General features: G+C 37.9%; 1 protein-coding gene across 6 annotated transcripts in view; it reads right to left on the reverse strand.

Moving 5' to 3' along the window:
• LOC125246086 (NACHT, LRR and PYD domains-containing protein 3-like) overlaps positions 1 to 9,362 on the reverse strand; it is a 34,096-nt gene extending 24,734 nt beyond the window's left edge. For 2 of the 6 annotated variants that reach the window (XM_048156933.1, XM_048156932.1), the window contains exons 1-3: positions 8,907 to 9,359; positions 7,939 to 8,136; positions 2,778 to 4,631 (exon numbers count right to left, since the gene is read on the reverse strand). In XM_048156933.1, the coding sequence (XP_048012890.1) occupies positions 2,778 to 4,631; positions 7,939 to 8,136; positions 8,907 to 9,091 (2,237 nt within the window). In that variant the 5' untranslated portion in view covers positions 9,092 to 9,359. Of the gene's footprint in view, positions 1 to 2,777; positions 4,632 to 7,938; positions 8,239 to 8,906 lie in introns of those variants that run through there. The other 4 variants (XR_007179719.1, XM_048156934.1, XM_048156935.1 and 1 more) reach the window with 4 other exon arrangements.
• Positions 9,363 to 9,922: the final 560 nt, after the last annotated feature.

The following is a 9,922-nucleotide window of genomic DNA, read 5'->3' on the forward strand; positions in this document are numbered from 1 at the left end:
GAACGAGATCCAGTTCAGGGACCCAAAACGTCTGCAAACTTTATTGACTATTGGGATTGATGAATGGCTTGAATATAGTCCCGTCATTGATCGGGCTGTGATTGTGCAAGCAGTAATTAAAGGGCCATCACACCCATTCCATCACCACCCGGTGGCTTTAGGAAAACAGAGCACGGTGGGCAATATGCATTTAAGTATATAAATATAGGATGGCAATGTCAGTAATTTGTATTTGCCTCACTTCCTGCTACCAGCTGGTGGCGATATGACTATAACTAAATGTTGGCATGTAGATGTCTTATCAAGCCAGGACTCTTATTAAAAATGTGAAGTTTGAGGCAGATTGGACATTGTATTCTTAAGTTACAACAACATCCTGTTTCATGATGATAATAGCATGCTTTAGCACTCAGCTAAGAGTAGCTAGCATGTTTTAGAATGTTTGTAGCATGTTTAGAACTTAATTGCATACTTTAGTGTTGCTAGTAGTGCCCCATAGAGTTAAACATGTCACATGTAGATGTGTTCAGGGCAGGACTGTTCTCAAACATTTAAAGTTTGGGGCAGATTTGACATCGTATGCCTGACTTACAGCAACTTCCTGTTTTGTGGCGTTAATCACATACATTAGCACTTTGCCAAGTGATGCATGATTTAATGTGTTTCTAGCATGTTTGTTACTCCATGGCATATTTAACCCTCTGGGGTCTGAGAATTTTTGGGGCCTTGGAGAAATTTTGACATGCCCTGACATTTGTGCTTCTTTCAGTTGCTTATAAACATATTAAAGGCAAAAGTGTCATTACACTGTATTCAGCACGAACTATGCTACAATAATATGTGACCAACATGTATGTACATGTTTGTATTTTTGAGAGAATAACCTTTATGCGTGGTTATTGAAAAAAAACAAAAAACTTATCTTATCTGAACTTTACTGATCTAGCGGAAGCCCTGCAGGACGCACTAGTGAACTGGAAGCTCGACAAAAAGGTGCTAGTTGCTATAACGACTGACAATGACAAGCAACGTTATCAAAGCTGTTGAACTGAAGAAGTGGCTGAGGAGTCAGTGCTTTGGTCACCGACTTCATCTGGCCATTGGTGAGTGCTATGTTTGTATTTGATTTGAAAATGTATTTAATTATTTATTTTTAACTTGTTAAGCATATTACACTCAAAATTATTGTTTGCAGTAATGCCTAGCCAAGAAAATGCAACCAAAGTTAAAACAACATTTGAACATGTAGTGATTTCATTACACACAGTTAAACACAGATGATGATCTGTCTTGTTAAATAAAAAAGTGTAAGTTTCAAGTTTCAAGTTTAATTCATTTCTAAAGCACATTTAAAAACAACAGTAGTTGACCAAAGTGCTGTACATATAAAAGGGTCATAAAACAAACAACAAAAAGGGCAATATACAAAACATTACGAATTAGGGGAATAAAAACAAACAAACAAAAAAAAAACCCACAGCTCTCAGACTGTATTAAACGCCAAAGAATAAAAATATGTTTTAAGACTAATTTTAAAAGCAGTTAAATTAGGGGCCATCCTCACAAACAAAGGTAGTGAGTTCCAGAGTTTAGGGGCAGCTACTGCAAAGGCACGATCACCCCTGTGCTTTAGTCTTACTCTAGGAACTGTCAGCAGCATATGATCAGCAGACCTCAGAGACCTTGATGGGATGTGCAATTGTATAAAGTCAGAAAGGTAAGTTGGTGCTGAGCCATTTAACGATTTATAAGCAAGCATTAAAACCAACCAAAATCAATCCTAAAACGAACTGGAAGCCAATGTAGCGAAGACAATATGGGCGAAATATGTTCCTGTTTGCGTGTTCGTGTTAAAAGTCGAGCTGCTGCATTTTGCACTAACTGCAAGCGTGAGAGAGAGGCCTGGTTGACACCAACATAGAGAGCATTACAATAGTCTAAACGTGATGAAATAAAAACATATATAAGCCTTTCAAAATCATTAAATGACAAAAAAGGCTTAACTTTAGATAAAAGCCTTAACTGACAAAAACTTGACCTGACTACCGAGTTTATCTGTTTGTCACGTTTAAAATCTGTATCCATTATTACCCCCAGATTTTTAACAGTGGATTTAACATAGGGAAGCAAGGGGCCCAAATCAATGTTAGAGGTCTTATTAGTACAGTTTGGACCAAATATAATGATTTCAGTTTTGCTCTCATTAAAATGTAAAAAAAAATTAAGGCCATCCAATCAAATCCCTGGAAGGGTAGAATAAATGTGCATAAAGAGAGATCAGGTGCTCTCTGTCTCCGACTTTTATTCCAAAATTTTTTGACATTGTCTTATATACTCAACAAGAGGCTCATTTACAAGGGTGAAGAGATGTATTAAATTTTTAATCACTTGTATTTTAAGTGTCTTGTTTTTATGGAGCAATAACACAATGATATAAGTTCTGTTTCATTCTTACTGGAAGTCAAAGGGTGCCCTTGTGCAGTTCACAACTGAGACTCATTAAAAATGATGGCACTGCAGGAAATCCCTTAATATGGACAAAGGCATCCAGAGATAACTGCAGCTGCATAAAATGCAGATAGAGTCGTTTAAACCGATGAACCATGTCAATAAACAGATGACTGCAACAATATGTGGTTTATCTCTGTTCTTTAAACCATCTTAAGGCTTAAAGAACAGGGGGGATTTGTATTATAGTAATAAAACAGGGTTATGATTTCACAGATACAGTTACAGACAAATCTGTTTCTTCTGTGATTACATGAATGAATACTCACAGAGCTTTTCTGCAGTTCATAACAGCTGGTATCAGTCTCCATCTACCCTCAACTGATGTGTTGTATTTCATGAGATCGAACTCATCCAGCACCTCCTCTGACATCTGAAGCATGTAGGCGATTGCTGAGCAGTGAGCAGGAGAGAGTTGATTCTCTAAGTGTTTGTCTGATTTTACAAACTCCTGAATCTCTTTGTACAGAGTCTGATCATTCACTTCCAGCAGACAGAGGAACAGATTGATGGATTTGTCAACTGAAAGAGCCATCTGATAGTCATCCCTCTTGATTGTGTCTTTAATGTACTGTATCGTTTCTCTGATGGTCTCTGAGCTGTTCTCTGTGTGTATCAGTAAAACTTTTAAGATTTTCTGATTGGACTCCAGTGAGATGCCCAGCAAGAACCGCAGAAAAAGATCCAGTAGTCCATTTTTGCTCTGGAGAGTTTTATCAACTGCTGATGTTAGAAGATCACACAGAGAGATTTTCTCAGATCTGTACCTCTCAAACAAATCCAATGGCTCCATGTTCTTCGTCAGATGGGAGTAAAAGACATAGAAAGCAGCTAGAAGCTCCTGAAAGCTCAGATGTACAAAGCAGTAGACTTTCCTCTGAAGGATTCCGGATTCTTCCTTAAAAATCTCAGTGCAAAGCCCTGAATACACTGCGGCATCAATGACGTCTATGCCGCTCTCTCTCAGGTCTTCCTCATAGAACATCACATTGCCCTTTATCAGCTGTTTGAAAGCCAGTTCAGCAAGTTTCACAATCACTTCTCTGTTGGACTGAAGGAGTTTCTCTGTTCCTCTCTCTTCATACTTCTGATTCTTCATGTTGATCTGAATCAACAGGAAGTGGATGTACATTTCAGTCAGAGTTTGAGGGATTTCTGCACTCAGATCTTCTTTCAAGAGCTTTTGAAGCACAGTGGATGAGATCCAGCAGAAGACGGGAATGTGGCACATGATGTGGAGGCTTCTTGATTTTCTGATGTGTGAGATGATTCTTCTAGCCTGATGCTCATCACTGATTCTCTTCCTGAAATATTCCTCCTTCTGAGGCTCATTGAATCCCTGAATTTCTGTCAGGCGGTTGATGTATTTGGAGGGGATCTGATTGGCTGCTGCTGGTCTGATGGTGATCCAGATGAAAGCAGAGGGAAGCAGCTCTCCTTTCATGAGGTTTGACATCAACACAGCCACTGATGAAGTTTTAGTCACATCAGAAACCTTTTCATGGTCTGAAAATGTCAGTGTTATCCTGCTTTCATCCAAACCATCAAAGATGAACAAAACTGTACATTTATCATAAATTTTTAAGTCAAAATCTTGAAGTTCAGGATGAAAGTCCAGCAGAAGTCTGTGAAGACTGTTCTGATGATCTTGAATCAAGTTCAGCTCTCGAAATGGAAGCACAAACATGAAATCTACATCCTGATTGGCTTTTCCCTCGGCCCAGTCCAGAATGAACTTCTGCACAGAGACAGTTTTTCCTATTCCAGCGATGCCTTTAGTAAGAACAGTCTTTATTTTGTCTTTCTCCTCACATCCTGGTTCATGTGTGGGTTTAAATATGTCATTGCAGTAGATTTGAGTGTTTTGTGAGTGTTGTGTTCTAGGTGCTTTCTCCATCTGTAAAACCTCATGTTCTTCATTCACTCCTTCACTCTCTCCCTCTATGATGTACAGCTGTGTGTAAATCCTGTTCAGGAGGTTTTGGTTCTCTTGTACTTTGATTCCCTCAAATAATCTCTCATACCTGTTCTTCATGCTGGTTTTGTGTTGGCCTTTCAATCTCTGTAGTTGATCATCTACTGGTTGGCGAGAATTCTGCTGCAGGTCTACAGTCTGGTCATCTCTATCCACACAGCAGAAACAAGACAACACAAAAAATCCACGAGCATGAGTTGCAAGATCTTCTTGTAAAGCCATGCATGTCATACTAAAAACCAGTTAAGACAATTAACAGCAACTCTGGATTTATCTTATGCTTTTGGTCTGGAGTCACATGTAAGCACTGTACAATTTTGAATTGCATTTCCCAGGAAAAATTATTGGCAAGATAAAAGGGCATCTTGCATACAGCTTTCCAGTCCTCTACCTGAATTTCCTTCCCAAAAATCATTCTCCAATGATTCCCTAGTTTTGTCTGCACTGTCTGTATTTGCATTTATCAATATACAATAAAAAAGAAGTTGGATGCTGACCGAGAAGAAGTGAGTTTATTCAATTGCTTTTCCAATGGGGATAAACACAGGCCATGCTTAAAAGTGTTCCTGCTACTGCACTGATCCAAGTTGAGTTTGGATCATCTATGTGCCATTCCAATATAAAACAGTGATAGGCAGATATAAAGGCATAATTTTAAAGGTGCCATAGAATTGAAAATTGAATTTACCTTGGCATAGTTGAATCACAAGAGTTCAGTAAATGGAAATGACATACAGTACAGTGGGTCTCAAACACCATTGTTTCCTCCTTCTTATGTAAATCCCATTTGTTTAAAAGACCTCCGAAGAACAGGCGAATCTCAACATAACACCGACTGTGATGTAACAGTTGGGATTATTAATATGTACGCCCCCAAATTTTGCATATGCCAGCCCATGTTCAAGGCATTAGACAAGGTAGTACTAACGTCTGGATCTGTGCACAGCTGAATCATCAGACTTTATGCAGGTAAGCAAGCAAGAACAGTGAGAAATGGCAGATGGAGTAATAATAACTGACATGATCCATGATAACATGATATTTTTAGTGATATTTGTAAATTGTCTTTCTAAATATTTTGTTAGCTTGTTGTTAATGTACTGTTAAACGTGGTTAAAGTTACCATCGTTTCTTACTGTATTCCTGTAAATACAGCAAGTATTCAAATCCTTGTTATTCACAAGGAAAACCTATCAAGTTGGCCCTGTTCAAAGAATGCCAGAGAGCAAGTTTGAACCTGATGCCTCGTAATTTGTCATGCTAAAACCTTGCTGCGTGATAGCTACTGAATGTAATAACAAGCTCTAATTTCTAGTTCCGCTCACATTTCCTCACATAAAATTGTGACTGTGCGGCGGGGGGCATGGTTCAGCAGAGTCTGCAGTGAGAGTGAGTCAGGAGATGCTTGAATATGGGTACATTTCATTAAAAAACAACAACAACAACAAAAAATCATTTTGAGCAAAAAAGCTGAGAAAACCATGTTTTTGTCAAAGACTACATCCGGATTGGATTCAGAATGTTGATCAAAACATAGATGGAGTAGATTGAGTCTATCAACACCCCCAAATCTTCACTGTCCTTTAGCTTGTTCTGGGTCAATATTTCATTCAGTAACTTTAGGCAGTTTTGATTTATATGCTGTTTAATGTTGATGATCACGTTATTTTACATATGCAACTGCTCACATATGATATCTTGTTTCTGGGTCTTTTTCTGTCTTTTGATCAGGAGGTTCATTACTTGTTCAGAAGATGTATAATAGTGCCCCCTACTGTACAACTGTGAAAAAACGGAAAGCCAGAAATTGCTCCATACCCACATTACCCTCGGTTTCCGTTTTATTTTGTAGGAACCATGGAAACACCAAAGATGCTTTAATATTTTTTAATAGACAAGGGAACAACTGTTTGGTTACATTTATAGACAGTCTATAAGTCTATAAATTAAGTCTACATTAAGTCTATAAGTACCATGTTTTACCATGCCTCAGAGTAAAACACAATATTTTCTAACGTAGCATAATCAGATGCAGCTTTATTTTTAGTAACAGTAATACAGCATTTTCTCCATCATACAATACGTTTTAAAATTATTGAATGCTGTTTATCAATACAAGCCACCCAGCATTAAATATATTCTAAAATCAATCTAGCTTACTGCAGTGTGTATAAAAATAAGTGTCTCACAGCAGTCACCGAGCGAACGCACAGAGTAATGTTATAACATTTTCAACACTCTCAAATGTATTTAATATGATAAACAGAGCTGTGTTACCTCATACTCATGACCAGAAAAGTGGAAGCGGCACCGGCAACTGTGTTGCACAATCACTCCAGCGGCCTCATTCAGCTCCCACAACACTCTGTCCTGCTTTGCTTCATACTACAGTAATGTTAATAATCTCATCCATGAACATGATTTCTGCCTGAGTCCTATCCCAATTTATTTCCACTGGCTGTGAGGTGAAGACTACATGTCTCAAGATTCTGGGCTCAAACTTGGCGTCATCAAGCTACAACTCTGTTTCGAATAGGCGCCCCCTAGCGGATGGAAAAACTACATAGTGCACATTTAATTTGTTGTTAATTTTAAAAGGTGCCATCGAACGTTTTTTACAAGATGTAATATAAGTCTAAGGTGTCCCCTGAATGTGTCTGTGAAGTTTCAGCTCAAAATACACCATAGATTTTTTTTAATTAATTTTTTTAACTGCCTATTTTGGGGCATAATTAGAAATGCGCCGATTCAGGCTGCGGCCCCTTTAATTGCTTGCGCTCTCCGCCCCCTCCCGAGCTCTCGACTCTATCATTGCATAAACAAAGTTCACAAAGCTAATATAACATTATACATTAGCAACATGCTAACGAAACATTTAGAAAGACAGTTTACAAATATCACTAAAAATATCATGTTATCATGGATCATGTCAGTTATTATTGCTCTATTTGCCATTTTTCGCTATTGTACTTGCTTGCTTACCTAGTCTGATGATTCAGCTGTGCACAGATCCAGACGTTAATACTGGCTGCCCTTGTCTAATGCCTTGAACATGGGCTGGCATATGCAAATATTGGGGTCATACATACATATTAATGATCCCAACTGTTACGTAACAGTCGGTGTTATGTTGAGATTCGCCTGTTCTTCGGAGGTCTTTTAAACAAATGAGATTTACACAAGGAGGAAGCAATGGTGTTTGAGACTCACTGTATGTCATTTCCATGTACTGAACTCTTGTTATTTAACTATGCCAAGATAAATTCAATTTTTAATTCTAGGGCACCTTTAACCTTTATGAATAATAACAGCTGACAGGTCTCCTTGTATTTTTACAGCATTAGTTGAGAGATTTTTTCCTTGAGAAAAATGACCATGTAGCTCTTGTACCTCTTTATCATTGATGTTTATGTTATAATACAGTTATTTGTCTCCAGTTCTGGTTATTGTCTCACCTGGGGTTAGAGGTCACTGTTCTATCACAGAACTTACGAGGTTCAAGCATGGATCTGTCACTCTTCATAGACACACAGCTGGGCTCTAGAGATGCTGTTCTCCGATTCTGGTACTGAACAACATCCTGATCCTCTCTCTCCTCATTAGAACTCGTTTTAGAAGCAGTGTTCTTCAGTGACTTCATTAAGATTTCAGTTCTGCATTTGAAGATATAAAACTTTCACACATCTCGAGAGCCCTATGTTTTGTTCCATTCTTCTGAACTCCATCCAGCTGTTGTGAAACGTGTCTGAAAAGACCTTAGAAAAAATGAGTACTTCAGCAAACTACAATTAATGGGCCATGAATTGGTAGGGTTCTTGGTTGGACCAGTCTGTACCAATCACGTTTTCCCCACACTGTGCAAGGTAATTATATATATATATGCTGCTGACACCCACCTGTGCGACAATCACCAAAGATGTTTAAGTGGCATTGTGTAACAAGGTATTTATCCTCACATCTATGATAACTATTATTAATTTGAGTTGTTAATTTGAACCTTTAATGAAAAGGCTTCTTGTATGCTTACAACATTAATTGAGAGATTTTTTCCTAACATTAACATTTACATGTAAATGTAACATTAACATGTAAAATTAACATGTAGCCACTGTACCTGATATTTATCCAAATAAATCAATATAAAATAAAGATTGGAATCATATCATAAATCTTGAAACTTGTGTCAAGCCCTACTAAAAACAGTAGGTTACCAGTTATTGTACTGTGAACATTGTAACATGTTGCCACTAAACCTAATGAAATTCTGTTTAGTTACCAAATGTTTTGAAAATCACAATACACTTGTTATTATGCAAGTTTTTTATTACACCCCCTGCTTTTAATATGGACACATCAATAATTAAGATGATCTCTTTATCACTGATGTTTGTTATAAAACTGTTATTGGTCTCCAGTGTCTCACCTGGGGTTAGAGGTCACTGTTCTATCACAGAACTTACGAGGTTCAAGCATGGATCTGTCACTCTTCATAGACACACAGCTTGGCTCTGGAGATGATGTTCTTCGATTCTTGTACTGAACAACATCCTGCTCCTCTCTCTCCTCATTAGAACTAATTTTAGAGGCAGTGTTCTTCAATGTGTCCATTAAGATTTCAGTTCTGCATTTGAAGATATAAAACTTTCATTAACACATCTCGAGAGCCCTATGTTTTGTTCCATTCTTCTGAACTCCATCCAGCTGTTTTGAAACGTGTCTGAAAAGAACTTAGAAAAAAATTTGTACTTCAGCAAAACAATTAAAGGATAATGAATTGGTACAGACTAGTCAAATTAAGAACGTCTTGATTGTACCAATCATGTTTTCCCCACACACAGTCTGTGCAAGGTAAGCATTATAGTCCTTCATGTCTATTGCAATCTAGGTATTATCAACTGTCCTGAATTCTGAGAATATCAAAATCAACTGCAGGCGGTAGATCCTTTTCCTATTTAGCACCTAAACTTTGGAACAGTCTTCCTATCACTGTTCAGGAAGCAGACACACTCGGTCTACATTAAAAACACATCTTTTTAAACTTTCATACGCATAAACCATTATCTACTTCTATAAATGAAATCATGTAAATTGTTAGGCTGCATAGATCAGGTCAACCAGAACCAAGAACACTTCCCATAACACCTGATGTACTCGCTACATCACAAGGCTAATATTAGTCTCGCTCTGTTTATCCCAAGGTTTGCCGCAGCCTGCCAGATCCAGGCCGTATCCAAATGAGATGAAGGACCTGCGCCTAGACATGATGATAATGCAGCCCTGACGTTTCAACTAAATTATCCCCTGCAAAGGCCCATTTCCCTTTCCTTTCCCTATGTATAGGTAAAACATTATCAAAATTATTCCCGTTTGCATAGATCTGCAGACCCAACTAATTTTTCTGTATTATGCGGACCAGTAAAGTAATTTGGCGAATATCAC

Source organism: Megalobrama amblycephala, linkage group LG14, assembly GCF_018812025.1.
Source record: "Megalobrama amblycephala isolate DHTTF-2021 linkage group LG14, ASM1881202v1, whole genome shotgun sequence".
Lineage (NCBI taxonomy): Eukaryota > Metazoa > Chordata > Actinopteri > Cypriniformes > Xenocyprididae > Megalobrama > Megalobrama amblycephala.